Raw genomic sequence first — 18,758 nt, 5'->3', positions numbered from 1 at the left:
CCTGGCTAGGCTTGAGGCTTACTACAGGCAAAATCCACCCTCACCCCTATCCATTTTATAGTTTATATGAGCAGTGGTGGTACCTTTCTCAAGAAAAGTCTTGCGCAATGTGTCATTTCACTTCACACCTCTTCTCTGCCAGAAATTTCAGTGTGAAGTGTCTGGTTCAGTTTGCTGTGACACATACTGTGACACTTGTTTTTGTGACTCCAAGTGCAAGGCTGAGTCTCTGCCCTCTTTAAGGATGGGTGAAATCTGTTTACCAACTGATTAGACACAGCATGGACTTATCTGTAGAGGTCCCACGGAAGTGCTGGAATCTCTGCTGTGGTGGACAGACCTTTAAAACATCTTGTGTGGTGTAATGTTTTAATTCTCTCTCCCCAGCCCCTCAAACCTTCGTTACAGACTTATCCAAAGAGGGCTGAAGCCTCTGGGCAACCTTTAAGTACGGGTCCTGTGGTCCAGGGTGGAGCACATTGCACATAATACTAGAATTCAGGGCTATCCATCTAGCCTGCAAGGAGTTTCCACCCCTCCTGCAGGGCATCACAACCCAAATCCTGATGAACAGTATGACACCAGTGTGTTACAGAAACAGATGGAGTGAGATTGTCTCCCTTAAATTAGGAAGTAGAATTGATCCAATCTTCATCGGCTCAATCTAATGGACTTTCACTTACCCGGTATCCAAAATGATCTAGTGGATTAGCTCAGCAGAAATGGCTGCATGACCTATAAATGGAGTCCTGGACTCCGTTCTTGATCAGAACATCCTAGAATGGTGGGTTCCCCCGCCCTGCCACCATAGACCTCTTTGTATTGGCTTTGGTAGCATAGTGTTCTATTTAGTTTTTGCTTGTGGGGAGGAGTCTGAGTTCTCTGGCAAATATATCCTGATTCAGTTGGAAGGGAACTCCTGTATATTTCCTCCCAGCTTGTTAAATCCCAGAATCCTGAGGAAGGTATGACAGGACGGGGCCAGCTGGTAGTTCCGGCATTGGTGCGTCAGTTCTGATACTCTAATGGGGTGCACCTGATTCTCTCTCTCTCTCTCTCTCCCACTTCCAGACTTCCTAAGCATCAATTCTCAGAACCAAAGTCTTGGGTTGTATCTGGACCAGGCAACTCTATAACTAACAGCATGAAGGTTAGCTGATTGGCTGTTGACAGGAGCTGTTCCAAGGCAATACAGGACATTTTGACTCAGAACAGGAAGATTTTTAAAAGACTGACATACAGAGATAAGTGAAGGTGTTTTTCAGTATGATTCATTAAAAGATCTCTTCAACCCATGGACTCCTCTGTTTGTTACCTTGGACTATCTACTGTCTTTGAAGCACTTAGGTCTGTCTGTTAGCTCTGTTGCAGTGTACTTAACTGCTGTCACCACTTCATTCACCTTTTGAGAGTCATTATTCCCGCCACACTGTACTAGGGTTTCAGGTGGGCCTGCTTCATATGTTTCCACCAGTCAATGAGCTTTTTCTTATCTAAGACTTGAATGTGGTGCTTCTATCGATGTAACCTCTTTATTTAACCTATGTCACATTCATTCTACCACCTTTCCATTAAGATAGTGTTTTTGGTAGCTATTACTTTGGCTCACTGAGTGTGAAATCCAGCTGTTGGTAGCAGGCCCTGTATACACCATATTTCCCACGTACCGTGTTATTCTTATACTGCATCTGAAACTTTTACCAAAAGTGTTTCAGATTCTCTTATTAAGCAATGTATACACTTACCTGTGTTTTGCTCCTGATTCTCATAGTTCTTCTGCATTGGCTATGTTCATACACTGAATGTTCTTAGATTGTCTTTAACTGTGAACATCACAGCCGTTTTGTAAATAATTTAGGCTCTTCGTAACTTCTGAAGATCAATCTGAAACAAACTGTTACCTCTCAGATTCTTGAAGTGGGTATCATAGTAGTAGGGTCTTCAATGTGTTGAACAAACAACCATCTCTCTCTTAGGTTAGGACATCGTCTGTGAAAGGTCAGATAACATCAGTAGTAGCATGCTTCCATGGGAGTCCCTCTTTCAGAAATGTATAGGTCAGCTACTTGGAGTTTGTCATACATTTACTAATCATTAGTTCATTGTTAAGCCTGTAGATGAGACCCAGTTTGGCAAGCTGCCCTACAGTTATTTATCACTTGTCCCCACTAGGAGGTAAATTGATGGGAACCATGTAGCAAATACTAGAATTATTATTTACCTCATAGCAACTGTTCCTTCAAGATGCTTTTGGCCAGATAGATCCCACAGCCTAGCCTCCTCCTCTATTGATACAGAGCATGGTATAGTTTTGGAGAGGGTCCAGGAGATTTCTCATAGACTTGTGGACATTCTGAGTTCAGCAGGGCCTTCTAGCATAGTTCTGCCTAATAGTGACAACATACTAGAGCCTGCCAAATCCTTGTAGCAGATTCCATCTTCTGTGCTTCTGACAGCTAAAAGAACGGAGAGAATGTACCATGTCTGTTTTCAAATATATGAACATTTACATACCCATCCTTCTCAAGGTTCTGTAGTTGTCTCAGCAATGAATGAAAGAATGCATCAGGGTTGTCCCTCTTCTGCCTCAAAGGACAAGAAGATAAAGAAGTTAGACTTGTTTGGTAGAAAAATTTATTCTGCATCTTGTCTACAATTCCACATTACTAATCCACAAGCATTATTGGATAGATACATCATCTCCCTCTTGGGCAATATGCTTAAGTTCTCAGACAAGTTGCCAAAGGATGCCGGACAGGAATTCCAGGCTCAGTTAGGCGAGGGCAAGATGATTGCTCACACTCTCTGCAATCATTTTTAGGTGATAGGTACAGATGTTCATGGCTTCACTCCTTGAGCCTTCAGCAGGAAGTCCAGCAGACTATGCAGGATCTCCTTTTTGAAGGTCCTATCTCTTCTCGCAGAAGTAGGCTGAAATGTTCCACGGTCTCAAAGATTCGAAAGCCATGTTGAAATTGTTGGGAATTGACACATCTTTCCCTAAAAGAAAGCAATTCTGCCTTAATCTCTGTAGAAATACCTACCCTTTCCACTGGGACAGCCTGATCAAAATAGGAGAAGACTAACTCTTTCACTTCAGCTGGTTTAACTGTACAGCCTTAGTATGCTCCTCATGTAGTTGTTGGTGTGGTTATAAACATGACTACAAAAATTTACCCTACACCTACTAGCCCAAGTAATAAGCCTGCTTGCCATGTCAAAGTATGTGGATGCTTTTGAGTTACATCCCTTGTGCTTAGTCTTTTGTTGACTAGGTTGGGCCTAAAAAGTAGTCTCCTGGAAGTTGAAGTCTCAAACCATCCCCTCATTACTGTTGCCCCCTCCATATACGAATCAGTTAATAGTGGGCCACCCTAATAACATACCCCCAGCCTGCCCAAATACAGGGAGCAGCAGACTGAGGAGCAGAATCCACAGCCATCCAGAAACCAGCAGTGGTGGGTGCCCTCCTTTTCATTGTAGCCCTCCTTTTCACTCTTTTCTAGGGAGTTGGCCCTGTTAACAACGCCCTAACAGTCAGCAGGCTCTTAACGTTTAAGAGAGTTCCTGCCACACTAGCAAAGATTTCTGCATGTCGGGGCCACCCAAGCAGAGGTCTCCGAGCAGGGGTGGCTCTAGACATTTCGCTGCCCCAAGCATGGCAGCATGCTGCGGGGGTGCTCTGCTGGTCACCAGGAGGGCAGCAGGCGGCTCTGGTGGACCTCCCGCAGGCATGCCTGCGGAAGGTCTGCTGGTCCTGCGTTCCGCAGGTCCTGTGGCTTTGGTGCAGCTCCCGCAGGCATGCCTGCGAGAGGTCCACTGGAGCCACCTGCCACCCTTCCGGCGACTGGCAGAGCGCCCCCCGCGGCATGCCGCCCCAAGCACACCCTTGGCGTGCCGGGGCCTGGAACTGCCCCTGGCTCTGAGGGAGGCAGAAGTAAGTGCAGCAAGACAGAGCCATCTGCTGGCACGGTGGTGTGTCATTAAGGAGGTCCCACACTCACAGAACTTGGATGGGGTAGGTTGGATCCCCAAGGCCCTCTATTACAATGGTGAACATCCACCTAGTACACTGTACTCTGACTGCTCTACCCTTATCTCCCCTAATAGTGGCAGTGCTGGCTGTCTCTGCATACTTAGTAAGACATTACTGCATTAGTTACATTCAGTACATGTTTGGTAAGTTCTCTTCAACCATAACAGCATAAAGCTTAAGCAGTTTTTATTTAATAAATTAAACTGAAGAAGGTGATGACAGCCTGGCAAAAATTTCTACTTGCCAGTTCTGCTTATAATGCATGCTTTAGACTTATTTACATACTGTAAATTTTAATAGAATCACTTAGTGTTTTGCACCTGCAAATAGTTGTTTGAGCAACTTGCCTAGTAACCTAACCTTCAAAAATCATAGTCTTGCAAATAGTTCAAACTTCAGGATTATTTCTCCAGTAGAACAGAATGGACAAAGAAATGGCAACCATCATTCAGACTGAGACTCAAAAGCAGCAAAGTAAAAGGCAAATTGCCTTTCTATATTCATATTCAAATAGCACTGAAACAGATAAGTTATGGTATACAAAAGGAAAATAGGAAACCAGATTTTCAGGATACTCTAGATTGATGTTTCTAAACCTTTTCCATACTGGGACCACGTTACACCAGAGTTTGTGGATACATCTGGTCAATAAACAAAGGTAGCCCTTGAAACCTGTTTGTAATCCTTATGTTTTGATCCTTTGCCCTAAATGACTGCATGTTAAACTACTGTGGAACACATGTGACCACCTCATGTCCTTGGGTCAAGCCAGGGAATTGCCAAGTGTCTGAACCTCATCTGTTGTTTAAAACAAACATGTTATTACTGACCCAACAAGCTACCCTCTCAGTTTTGACCTGCTATGCAGACTTTGGACCACATTCAGCTTTTATGTTTTGCTTAGCAACATAAGAAATAACACTCCAATTCAGATTAAACCACTGGTTCTCAAACTTTTGTCCTGGTGACCCCTTTCACATATCAGGCCTCTGAGTCTGACGCTCCCCTATAAATTGAACACTTTTTTTTATAGATTTAACACCATTATAAATGCTGGAGACAAAGCGAGGTTTGGGGTGGAGGCTGACAGCTCGTGACCCCCCATGTAATAACCTCGCGGCCCCATGAGGGGTCCCGACCCCCAGGCTGAGAACCCCTGGATTAGACAACTCAAAGATCAGTTTTTAAGATCATTGGATGTTAGTGAGTTACAAGAGAGCCAAAATTACCTCATGGTAAGTGTTTCCAAAGTGAACCACTTTGTGGGTGTTCTCACAGCAGAAAACTTAAATTAATACTAGCAAACCACTTTATTTCTCTTGTGCTGCAGGAAATGGTTGTGGCCCTGGAGATCTTGGTAGTGGAAGTGAAGGAACAGCTTTGGTACCACTATTTTCCCCTAACATACAGTGTTTTGATACAGGGGGAATTGGAAGAAACATAACTGGAGAAGAAGATGAAGTCTTAGTCCAGGCTTCTTCCAAATATATGACTCTTGATGATATTCCTACTCACAATGAGGTACAAGCAGTTCCTCAAACTTTTGTTACAACAAAGAAAAAAATCCATTTTTTTTTGTGGTTGAATGCTTCTGTATTAAAGTATTGTCTTAATTTTCTGAGGACTTATGTGTTATCAATGTGGGGTCCTTGGCAATGTGTCTGCAACTCCAGGTGTCAATAAACATCTTATTTGGCTCTGTAGTGGGAGTGAAGCAGAAGGGATATTGCTCCTCTAGCGATGAGCAGGGAGTAGATCTATACCTAGTCTATACAATCTCATCCTCTCTCCCCCTCTTCCAAGACATTGCTGAATGGGCTGATGTGTACTGGAACTGTACTTCTGAGTCAGCCCTTAGAGCAGAGGGAAGACTCCAGAAGAGAGGAAGCAGAGTTAGTTCAGATGGGTCCTCTTTAGGTGGCCATATAATAAAGACTAGTATCTCCTACTCCTGAGGGCGTTCTATGCCAAAAATTTAAATCTGCACATACAAAAATAAAAATTCTGCACATACAATTTGCAGAATTTTAAAATATTTGTCAAATAAATGTGGAGGCTCCAGCATGGCATTGTGGAGCACAAGCCACAGCCTTCACAGAGGTGGAAGATGACTGTGCAGTTCCCCATGGCACATGAACTCAGTGGTGAGGCTGCACCCAACCCTGACACGCTGCAATAAATGATTCTGCCCCAGAAACACCCAGCACCTTGCCCCTCTGTGCCAGGTGCACCAGGGGTGCGCAGGCAGGTTCAGCAAGGAAAGATCCAAGTGTGGAGGGGCTTAGTGTGGGTGGGATCCAGGTGGGTTGAGAGGATTCTGTGTGGGGCAGTTTGGGTGCGTGCAGCTCAGTGGGGATCTGGGTGAGTGCTGGGGCGGGGGGGTTGGATGCATGGAGACTTGTTGTGGGGTTCTAGGTTCAATGGTTATGGGATTCTTCAGAGGGTCTGGGTGAAGGTGGTTGGGGCTCAGTGGGAGGAGGGGGAATCTGGGTGTGTGGGAGGATAGATCTCTGTGGGGGGATTGGATGTGGGGGCTCATTTGGGGTGGGTACAGATCCTGGGGGAGTGGGGCTCAATGGGGTAGAGATCCAGGTGCAGCTGGTTGGGGCTTGGTGGGGTAGAGTGGGGATCTGGGTACGGGTGGCTTGTCGAGGTGATCCAGGTGCAGGTAGAATGCAGCTCATTGGGGGGGAGGTTGAGTGTGTGTGGGGGGTGAGACTCAGGGGGAGGGTCTCATTATGAGGGGGTTTGGGATGCCTGGGGGTTGGGTGGATGGGGGAGCAGCTCCCTGTACAGGGATCCTTCCCCCTGAAGTTGAGGAGCAATGAGTGCAGGAAACTGGGGCGGGGGAGGGCGGGAAGGACGGATATGTGTGTGTTTTGCAGAGCTTCCTTCAGCTGGAGGAGAAATCTAGGGGTGGGTCTGACTTGACCCTGGGTATCATGCAGGGGAAGAGGAAGTCCCATCCTCCAGAGCCCGGCTGGGACTAGCAGTTGAGCCCATCACATGGTAGGAGCCACCAGCTGGGTCTTCCCTAGTCCCACCCCCTGCCCCACAGGGATTTACCTCTCTGCCGGCTGCCCTGGGCACCTAAAACATACTGCTGGGAAGGGTCGTATGACCATTCTTGCAGCTTCCTTTTTCTTCCCCAGCAGAAAGTCATTTTTCTGCAGAGAAGAAAAGAAATCTGCAGGGGAAATCAATTCTGGGCGTGCTCAGTGGTGCAGAATTCCCTCAGGAGTAATCTCTGTGGACTGTTTCAGGGCGGTTTTAAAATAGCTTTCCTAAAAAGATAGTTGTCTCTTGTATACAAGTATCACTGTATTTGGTCACTACAAATGTTCAGGTCTCTTTCCTTGTGACCCCGTCCTTCCTGATTCCTTAAATTTGTGGCATTGGCTTAGGAGATCTGGGATGTAATTTTCAGGCTTTTCTGAGACTGTTCATTGAATCCGGCTTAATGTATCCCTTCTTATTTATCTTAAATGCAGCTTCAGCATAATATTAATAACCTTGCTGCTTAATACCCCATGAGGGGAAGAGAATATGAAAAAAACTAATGTGGGGCCGGAAACATTAGAACTGTCTTAATCATAATTGTATGACATCACTACAGGGCACAGGTGATATTGTTTCTGTCTTACTATGTATTTCCATAGTTTGGCTTGTTTTGATTTCTGTTATTTGTAATCCTAACTATAAAGTTCTAGTGTTTGTAATGCTTGGTTTGGGAATAATTACATCCTTGTAATGTAAGTTTCTCATACAATCTGTTCAAGTTGAGAGTATGTAATGTAGTTTGGGTATTTTGGCTGGGATTAAGTTAAGTTTGAGTATATGTTGAGGTCTTCATTTTACTCGATTATAGCCAGCCTTAAGAATATAGCGTGGATCCAATTGGAAATGGTGATAGAATGACTTCAGCGTCATCAAATGGTATCATAACATAAGAGAGAGTCTAATAAGACTGCATGTTAATGTTAGTAGTTCCTAATTTAAGTAATTACTAAAAATTAGTCCAAATTATTTTAATTTTAGTTTAAATGTGCATTCTATATTTAGCTGCTACTTAAAACAATCATCTAATCTGTGTAAACTGGACAAGATGGCTTAAGGCCAAATCTAACTAGAAACACTTACTAGTTTGGTTTGTGTACAGATAATGTGCGAACTACTTTAATTTTTTTTTATTCTTAAGGATGCCATTAATGGTGAAGATGTACTAAATTCCATCAGCGTTGCTGAATTCAAACTAGATTCATTATATCTTCAGCACATGAGTGTCAATAAGACTGTGGTTGATCTCTCCGATGCTATTTTAGAGCAGAGAACACAATTCTCTAACTTGTGTCATGCCTTTTCATCTGATGCTGAAGAAGTATTGCACTTGACAGATGGGGTATTTGTGTGTGACACAGCTCCTCAAAGTCCTGTCAATGAAAATGCAGCTGTGACTGATACAAATCTAGTTGATGAGTGTGAACTTGGTCTGGCTGATACTTACCTATCTCCAACTGCTGGTGGTAGAGCAAATGAATATCAAGATGCAGAAGAAGGTTAGTTGCTGTAAAAATAGCCCATTAGGGCAAATGACACAAGATTGGTTTGTATAGTGAGGGAACTAAAATTGCAAGGTAAGCTTTTTCCTAAATATACCAGAAGTTTATAAGAAAAGATCTAAACCTAACTTAACTAGAAGAAATATCTAGTTGAATTCTGAATACCATTTTTTTATTGATGATATTTAATATATTAAGTCACATAGTAAAACTTGAATTGTGGCGTGTCGTACAGTTCATAAAAATGTTATTTCAGTGACATTAACTAATATAAATTACAAGTTAGAAAATATAACTAACCAGCAAATAAATTGCTAGAATTTAAGAGACTACTTTGTTTTGTACCCCTGTATCTTGCTCTAAAGTAAATTCAGCATTTTATGACCTGGATGACCCACCACACAGTGTTGTCTATCAAAATGAAGAGGGAAAATGGGTGACTGATCTGGCATATTATACCTCATTTGATAAAGAGCAAGACTTAAATCTGCATACAGACAATAAAATAAGTGAGGACTTCATAACTGCATGTAAGTAACCTTTTTTTCTTGTTCTACTGACTACTTGGTTGCATATAATTAAGACTGCTTTCTTTCCAGTACATGATCATAGTAATGATTGGTGCTACCACAGTCTTTAGTGTCAAGTATAAGTCTCTGGTCCTGGAATCTGTGGATTTCCCAAGACTGGATCATATGGCTAAGGCTATGTTTATGTCACTGAGGTCATGGAAGCCACGGAATCCATGACTTCCAGAGATCTTCGTGATATTCTCTGCTTTAGCCCCAGGGGCTGCAGGACTGTGGAGGTGACAGCCAGTGGGATCCTGCCAGGGTTCCGGCGACAGCATCGACAATTGACTGGGGTGCTGCAAAGTTCCAGCGACAGGTGACAGGCTACTGAGTGGGGGGTACTCAGGGTTCCAGTGATGGGTGACAGCCTCGTGGGGAGAGGGGAATGTCTCAAGCAAGCAGCTGGGGTATCCCATTTTCTCTTTGGGAAATATAGTCACCCTACAGCTCTCAGCTGCTGTGGGTGGAGGGAGAACCCCAGTGCTCCCAGCCACCACGATGGTGAGAGAAACCATGGAGCTGCAGCAGCAAAAGTCACAGACAGGTCACAGCTTCCGTGAATTCTTGTTTATTGCCCATGAACTGTCCATGACTTCTCTACTAAAAATAACCATGACAAAATCTTAGCCTTACATACGGCTAATGGCTTCTTTCCCATGTCGTCTTCCATCCTCCAGTGAGGATTGTAGTTTAAAGGATCTGATGAGTCTCACACAGACATGTCTGATTGCTGTTGTGTAAGTGAACTGGCTGTCCAAGTGGTATAGAAGTGTAGAACAAAATTGCTTCTGGAAATTAGTCACTACCACCCTATAATCCCACAGAGAGGCTATTATAATAATTCTGTATCACCTAATGTATGTGGAAGAGTCCCAAAACTTCTGGAAACTCCCTAGCAAAATGTTTTTTCTCTCCTTTAACATCTGTAGTTCCATGGAATGCTACATTTTCTGAGCTGTATATATTCTAATTGCATACTAAATACGTGAAGATTGCAAAGTCAATTCCTAAGTTAGGAAAAAACCTTAATTCTGTATTATGCACCTTAATTTCTTTCTCTGTGTGTGTGTGTGTGCGCGTGCGCGCGCGCACCTGCATTATGATGGTCTTAGTTCTATGAGTCCTTTTCCACAGGACACAACCCTCACTCACTTGCTGGGATATATGGTGCTCAGTGAATGAGGCTGCCATTCACTGCTGCATACTTATTCAGAGTATGGGCCCATGTCATATTTACTACATGCCAGTCAAACGTTGCACTGAATGTGGAATATTTTATTTCTGCATGGGCTTTCTTCTTTTGGTCACCACCAGAGTGAATGCCTCACAGACAATTTATTTTTTATCATCACCTTGGTAAATAATAGAAGTAATATCCCTATTTTACAGCTGGGAACTGAAGTGCAAACAGACTTGGACAGAAATGTATACTTTCATTAACTTTGGGTGCACAACTTGAGACCTCTAGGGCAGGGGTTCTCAAACTGATGGTTGTGATGCCTCAGGGGGTCATGTGGTTTACCTGGGGGGGGTCGCGAGTGGTCAGCCTCCACCCCAAACCTCACTTCACCACCAGCATTTATAATAGCGTTAAATATAAAAAAGATGTTTTTAATTTATAAGACGGGTTGCACTCAGAGGCTTGCTGTGTGAAAGGGGTCACTACTACAAAAGTTTGAGAACCACTGCTCTAGTGGATGCATTTTCCAAAGGTACTGAGCATTTGCAGCCCCTATAAACTCCAGGTTTGAGTGCTTAGCATTTCTGAAAGCTAGGTTCTCGGCATCTCAAGTGATGTGCGCAGAATTGTAGGAACACAAAACTAATCAGAATCTTTCAGGAGTAGCTGCTATAGTGACTTAATAATTTTTAAAAGTCTTTGGCAGAGCAAGGATAGGAGTTATCCTAGTTGCCAGTTCAAGTGCTTAACCATCAGATCATCTTCCCCCACATACGACCTGGTGCACCCCTTCATTTACTAAACACCTTCCAACTTCTGCTTCAGATGAGTCAAAGGTCATGTGGAAAACAGTCTTATTTCACAACACAACCCTGTAACATTCTCAGTTCATCCTGTACACTGAATGAACAGGGTTGCTACATTGTGTGATCATAGAATTAAAGACTGTATCATAATGCACATGTACAAGGACACAAGTAAGCTTGCATGGCAACCTTATGATAGACCTTTGTTCTCAATCACAACTGCTCATTGTAGGGACCAAAGCATTTATTATTTTGTGTATGCTAGTAATGTAGTTGCAATTCAAGCATGTACATCTAAAACACAAAAGATGTGTTACATTTACCATATTGGTTATTGTGTATGGATGTTGCAAAAACTAGTACACTACAACTCTGAAATGCTTTAATTTGAGGGAGGCATTTTGAAACTTTGAAGATAATTTTTCATAGAGGATACATGGGTTTGAAAGTCAAAAACGGGTTCAGAGTTATGTTTGAGATAGGCCCTACAGTGTTGAAGACTATTGCTACACACACTGTACCAAAAAAGTATTGACAGTTTTGGCTTTTTTTTACTGCCAGGAGGACTAAATTACATCTAAAATGAAAGCTTAATTTTTTTCATTCCTAAAGAGTAGAGGCTAGATTTACGAAGATATTCAAAGCAGGGGCTTTTGTAAATTCCCCACTTGCATCTTTGTATGTGTATATACCTTTGTAAATCTGGCCCTTGCAGCCTTGTATGCATAGTTACACATAGTTTAGTAGAAAGAATTTGTCATTGACTTGGAAAAATGCTGCAAACTTATGAAATTTTAATTTCAAATCAATTTTATATCAATGGCTATGTTGTAGTTAATTATTTTCATTTTTTAAAGCTGAAGCAATAGCTAAGATCGCACAAGATCAAGAAGAATTTGAGAGAGATCACAGATTTTTGCAGGTTAGTGACTTTATAAAAAGTTAACTTTCTGAGAACTGCAGAAGGATGATTTCACTTATTTTGTGCAACTTTCAAAATGATTTTTTCATTCACAGGAAGAAAAAATAGACACACACAATACATCTGAAGTAGAGGATACATCATGGAAATCTGCAAATAGCTATAACCTGCTGAAGGCATCCCAAACAACATCTGATCTTAGTAAAGACGCTAGCTACTTACGTTTGTCTTTGGGGGAGTTCTTTGGTCAGAGATCGGAAGCTCTTGGCTGTCTTGGCGGAGGCAGTGATGTGAGAAGGGTAGGTGGCTGATTAACATTTTAATGCAAAGAACTGGACTTCAGTGCAAAGAAGAAAAGGATAAGAGGAACATAGCTGGAACTCTGTTCTTCTATTTCATTTGTAACTAATGCTTCCAGAAGAGTCTTAGGTTGCTGACCCCTGGTCTAGAAGATTTCTGAGGTGGTGTGCCAAGTCTTCATTTAGTCACTCTAATTTAAAGTTTTGCGTTCCAGTAATATATGTTAACGTTTTTAGAAGGTCTCTTTCTATAAGTCTATCATATATAACTAAACTATTGTTGTACATAAAGTAAATAAGGTTTTTAAGATATTTAAAAAGCTTCATTTAAAATTAACTTAAAATGCAGAGCCCCTGGATCAGTGGCCAAGACCCGGGCAGCGTGAGTACCACCGAAAATCAGCTCATGTGCTGCCTTTGGCACGCGTGCTATAGGTTGCCTACCCCTGTTCTAGACTAATCTAGTTACCAATAATTCTCTGTTCTAGCATGTGAGATATTGGATTAGTTTTGTTCTCAGGCTGAGAATTATTAGAGAGCGGGTATAGGGCATGCCTTGTGTTATTTAAGGGGCCACTTTGACTAACAGTAGGTTTCAAATGCCACCTTTTGATGAAGTAATATTGTACATTGGGCTATAGCAGGGGTGCGCAGAATACGGCCCTCGGGCTGGATTCAGCCCATCTAACATTTCTGTCTGGTCTCCTCTTCCTCCTCGCAATCTCAGAGTCCAGGCTGCTAAAAGTCTCTCTGCACAGCGGGGCGCTCAGACAGGCTGCCTGCCTGCTGTGGCCTCACACTGCTTCTGGAAGTGGCCAGCTGCTGCTGGCCCATCTCTACGCGTCCGTGGTGGTTGGGGAGGTGGCCCTGTGCACTGCCGCTGCACCCAGCACTGTCCTCAAAGCTTCCATTGGCCAGAAAACAGCCAATGGGAGCTGCGGGGGCCAGTGCTTGCAGGCGTGGGTGGTGCACAGACACCTGCTGTCCCCCTCCCCCCCAAGAGGTGTGCAAGCAGCAGCCGGCCACAGCTGCTTCTGGGTGTGGCGTGGGGCCATGGCATGCAGGCAGACTGCCTTAACCCTGCTCTGCTGCCAGCCAGAAGCTGCCTGTGGTAAGCGCCTTCCAGACAGAGCCTACACCTTGCACCCTCTCCTGCATCCCTCCCCCAGGTCAGAACGCCCTCCTGCACCCAAACTCCCTCCCAGACACTGCACCCCTTCCTGCACCCCAATCCCCAGCCCAGACCCCCCTCCTGCACCAAACTCGCAGAACTCACACCTCTCACCCTCTCCAGCACCCCAACACTGTGTACCAGCCTGGAGCTCCCTCCTGCACCCAAACTCCCTCCCAGACCCTGCACCCCCTCCATTAATATAGTAGAAATGTGCAGCCTGTGACGACTTACCAAAATTTGTGGAGTGGCCCTCCTGCAACAATTATTGCCCACCCCTGGGCTATAGTATATAGTAAAAGTAGGCCAGATACAGGAGGATCATTGGTGATCTGTGGAGATTAACCTCTTACGTGATAGAGTGAGAAAAATCTGTTCAACTAAACAAAAATGTTTTAACAATGAAAACAGTTACGTATGTTTTTTTGTATGTGCTATCTAAACTCTCTACAGACAATTTTTAGGATGTTATAAAACTACTTGAGGAAAAAATCACTAACTGACTTATTTTTTACAGCCATCTTTTGGTTATCATATTACATCTCCAGAGAAAAGGCAACCTGTAGCTTTGTTAAGGCAGTCTGATGCATCAAGAGGCAACTCTGAGCAAGAGCGTTCACAAATTTCTGATACGTTTTTTCCAGGTACTATAAAATGGGTAAAGTAGCAGGATCAATTTGTGAACTGTTAGCTATATGTGAATATTCCTAACCACTAAAATTAGAATTTGTGAAGAATATTATGAATAAACTCTTAAAGGGGGCAATCACTGAAAATTTTTTCACCAGTAGTTATTTTCTAAGTCTAAAGAACACAAAATCTTTGAGGACTGCATGAGGTCTTAGTGCTGGAGAGAGACTTGAATTGTTCTGGCCATCTCAGCACCTGTCAGGAACACTGGAAAATTGCAGGAAATTACATTTTCAAGTCTTGTGGATCACTTTGGGACACTTAACATTTATTTAGCTTGTTACTAGTTAAATACTATTTATGCAACATCTTCTACAGGTTTACTCTTGTACAAGAACACAAGACTAGGTCCCTACCTGGAGAGACAGTAGACATTGGGTGGGCAAGGCAAGGGTGAGGGTCATAACCTAGAATGTTCAGTAATTTATTTTATTGAATTGTTTTGAAGTGATGGGAAAAACAAGCTTTTGTTTCTGAGTAGAGGGTAAATGTTGTTGGGATTGAACATTTCTCTGACCCTAGTCTGGACATCCCTCTTAAAGGAAAAAATCCCATAGTTCACTTATCGAATAAAATATATAATTGTTGCCTGGGGAGTGGAGAGGGGAGTCAAGCATCCTCTGGTTCCCTCCTCGTTGCAGAATTAAGGTCCCAGAGACGTATGCTTTTCTAGCTTAGGGGAGGAAAAGCCTCAGAATCTTAAATGTTTCATACCTACTTCCTTGTCAGGGTCCAGCACTCAAACTTCCTCTTAATACTTCCCTATCCAGCCTCTTTCCCCAGGAGCAGCACGTCAGCCAAAAACATGTCTCCTCTCCAAAAACATGTCTCCTTTTGGAATCACGCCATAATGGTGAGGAACCCAATAAACAACACACCCACGCTCTCTGAAATTGATTGAGAAAATGACCAGGAGAATCATAGTAGCTATTGAAATCATCATGAAAGTGAATCAAAACTAAAGAAAAGTGTCTCCTATTTTAAAACTATTGTAGACTTTATTATTCCCTTTCATGCCTCATTGGAATAAGTCTTACAAGAAGAGAGGAAAATTCTAAGTGAAGGAAAGAGACTGCCAAGAAGCTCTGAAATTTGAACGCGTCCAGGAATAAACTGCATGTTGTTGGTGGCATCTGTTTTTGTCATTGACAAGACATAGCAATCTCCCCTGCAGCAGTTAGTAACCCAAAGAACCTCTGACCAAAAGATCAAGAGCGCACTATAAGAGGACTTTAAAGCATCCTATGCCTTTCTCAAAGCAATGCTGGCTATAATAAACTTTGGGAGGTCCACAAATAGGGCCTCTGTTCTGGTGCATTGACCTCAAAACCCACAGACGGGTGCACCAATGAGAAGATCGAATATCAGACTTTTTTCTGCAACATGAATTTTTTTGATGATGGTTCTAAAGATGTCATGCTCTATGCAACAAGAACTGTGGCCCCCAGTGCCATCAAGTGACAGCTCTGGCTGCCATCTTGGAGAGCTATCAACTATTCTAAACTAATTCTGTATCTCATATAGGAGGGCTGTTTGAGGGGAAAACTGGCAAAAGTACACATTTAGTCTCCACCAGTTGGAATTAATAAATTTCAATTTCCCTAAATTACCAGGTTCAGAAACCCATCACTGACTTCTTTCAAGTGCCCTGATGGGGATTTAGTGTGTGTTATAATGAAGTAACCTTTGTAGCAATTAGGCCTACTTTATGACAACACACTCTGTTACTCGCTGTTTAGGATTTGAAATAGATTAAGTACCATACATTAATATTTCTACGCTCAAGCAACTCTGATTTCCTCTTAATCCACAATGCCTTATACTATGAGCTGTCCGCAAGTGAACGCGAGAAATAATACGATTCACTAATCTAAAACCTTCATCAGTTTTCTTTTTTCAGTGACACTTACTTTCTGTTGCACAGCTTCTCTCCTCATTCATTCATTGTGCTAGTGCTGTGACCTGTGGAATTGTAGTCCAGTGTTGTTGCTGGAGGCTTCAGGACTAAATTCTGCCCTTCAGTTTAGGGCACCAGATTTTCTGCTTCTGGCAGTGGAACAAGTTGGTCAGTTTCTCCTGACCATTTTGTTTTAAAATTTTTATTTTTATTTGTTTCATGAAGTTGCGATTTTAAAATCTTCCTTCTCCGCCTCCTTTTCTGGACTGGATAAATAGTAGCATGGTTTTACAACCAGCTGGATCTTCTGCTGCAGCACCTCCCTGCTGGACTCTTCTGTGTTCACTCAGGCATGGCAGAGCTGTCCTGCAAACACCTGGCTTAAGTTCAAGTGGTGTTCCCTTTGTGAAACAGCACTTACAGACTCTACAATGGGTGAATTATGCCCTGCCTGTTCCCTGCCAGCCAGCACTGGTACAGGGCTCAGTTGGACTGGTATGTTGCGGCCCCATCCTTCCCTGAAGAACTGCAGCTCCAACACAAAAAAGGTGTTGCCAGATTGAATCAAGTTCTTTTTTCAAGTTCTACAGGTACAGTATAGAGAACTAGGAGGAGGACTTGAACTCCCTCTTTTTTGGATCCTTTATGTGAACTGTCTTGAAAGTTAATCTTCTCTGCCCAGGACTTTATTTCCCATGTCACAGAAAAGTTTTTACTCGCTATTTCCTGCTTTTGGAAGGGATATAAATACTTAAGCCTCAATTATAAGCCTATCTCCAATGGAAGATAGAAGGAGACTTCCTCTATGAGTATTGTAATTTCTCACTATGTGATTTCTTGCACCTTCTACTGATGCAGTTGGTACTGATCACTGTCAAACAGAACAACGGACTTGGTGGACCACTGGCCGTGTGTGGGTTTTGCTTTTAATTTTGTTAAGTGAGAGATTGTGTTGAAATGAACTAAAATGATGTATACCATGAATCTGAGCCTCTGACTTTTCAGGAGTTAGTGAGGCAGGTTGTGCCCTCTTTTTCCTCCTTTCTTCTTGATGGCAGGAGAGGAAGTTGTGATACACGCCTTCTCTATCAAAGGACTTTTGAGTCAGATGTCAACACTTCCTTAAACATCAATACAGAAAATGATTGAAGCCCCAACTGGCTACTTCCCAGAAGGCTCTTCAACAACAGGAAAAGGCAGCTAAAAATCCCACTCTTTTCAAATGCAAGGCCTAAAACCAACCTGCCTTTTCTCCAGGACAGTAGCAGGATTTTTAGTGTGCTTTTGTGGCGATACTTCTAGGTTAAAGGAACATCTGGAAGATCTGATAAGACAAAGCTCATGGTACATTAATAGCTTTTAACTTGAATGTCTTTTTTAATTTTCTGCTTGTCATGGTTTCAATGCCTCCAGTCTGGCTGCCAGTTCTACCAGATGACTTTGCTTTTACAAGCAATTTTTTCTATGCTTTGATCCAAAACCACTGTAGTGGCATGCACAGTGATTTGAAGTTAGGCTTTGAGTCACCTTAGGAAGTTCAAGATAATTCTTTTGCAGAGTTAAAAGCCTTCAACAAAAAATTTTTGAAGTGCAAGTTTTTATTGCAAAGGTTCTGTTGGTTTCCATAGTTCCTTTCATTTGGGGTTTTACTCAGTTTGGTTGTCTTTCAATGCTGTTTCAAGCATGTCCTAATATTGGCTGTTCAGTCGGAGCTGTACCAGTCTCTCTCGAGTGCATGGTTCTTCCATCTTTACTACTTAGTTCTCTGAAGAGACATTTTTGAATTCTCTTTTTGTGAACCAGCACCTTTTGGGATACAGACTTGGAAACCAAGTAACTGCCTTTGAGCTGTTAGCTAATAGAAGGGTTTAAAAAACTTGTATTCTTAGAGCAGAGGTTTGAGAAGGGATTTGAAGGTAGATAATGTAGCTTTGTGGATGTTTATAGGATGTGCCTCCAAGTGTGTGGGGTAGCATGGGAGAAAGCAGGAAGTTGCTTGTTTGTAGGAGGCTGCATCATGGACTGATCAGAAGCGAACACTGACGGTTTGATAGCGAATGAGATGAGAGGTGCGGTGGGGATTGACTGTGAAAGGCCTAGAAATTGATTACAAGTAGCTTATGTTTCATGTGATATAGAAATGGGGAAAGGGAGTGGAGGGATTCAAAAGAGGGGTGAAATGGTCAAAGCACCAAGTTAGGAAAATGATCTTTGCTGCAGTATTCTGAATGGATATGAGATGGGTAAGAATTTATTTGTCATGTTCATGGACAAGGACATTGCAGTAATCAAGATGCAAGATAAGAATTTGGATAAGAGCTTTTTAGCTGTGTAGATAGGGAAGGCCATGTCTAAAGGATTTTACACAGAATTGGCAAGATACAGACAGGACACAGGACCTAGAGAGAAGTCAGTTGAAGATGGCAATGTCTGAGTAATAGGCAGGATGATGATGGTGTCCACAATGATAGAGAAAATAGGTAACAGGGAGGGCTTTGGGGACGAGATTAGGAGCTAAGTTTTATTCATGTTGAGCTCAGACTGACAGCTAGGAATCCATGAGGAGATGTCTGAGGCCTGGTCTACAATATGATTTTAGGTCAAATTTAGCAGCGTTACCTCGGTT

At 42.8% G+C, this 18,758-nt stretch overlaps 1 protein-coding gene across 9 annotated transcripts in view; it reads left to right on the top strand.

Moving 5' to 3' along the window:
* The window catches only part of CEP192 (centrosomal protein 192), a 191,550-nt gene that overhangs the window by 42,425 nt on the left and 130,367 nt on the right, over window positions 1-18,758 (top strand). For 8 of the 9 annotated variants that reach the window (XM_030552694.1, XM_030552698.1, XM_030552696.1 and 5 more), the window contains 6 exons: window positions 5,367-5,557; window positions 8,235-8,592; window positions 8,961-9,125; window positions 12,011-12,075; window positions 12,171-12,374; window positions 14,063-14,189. In XM_030552694.1, coding sequence (XP_030408554.1) covers window positions 5,367-5,557; window positions 8,235-8,592; window positions 8,961-9,125; window positions 12,011-12,075; window positions 12,171-12,374; window positions 14,063-14,189 — 1,110 coding nt within the window. The remainder of the gene's footprint in view (window positions 1-5,366; window positions 5,558-8,234; window positions 8,593-8,960; window positions 9,126-12,010; window positions 12,076-12,170; window positions 12,375-14,062; window positions 14,190-18,758) is intronic. The other variant, XM_030552699.1, reaches the window with a different exon arrangement.

Source organism: Gopherus evgoodei, chromosome 2, assembly GCF_007399415.2.
Source record: "Gopherus evgoodei ecotype Sinaloan lineage chromosome 2, rGopEvg1_v1.p, whole genome shotgun sequence".
Lineage (NCBI taxonomy): Eukaryota > Metazoa > Chordata > Testudines > Testudinidae > Gopherus > Gopherus evgoodei.
The sequence above is the reverse complement of the archived record's forward strand: the minus strand, read 5'-3'. Positions and strand labels throughout refer to the sequence as shown.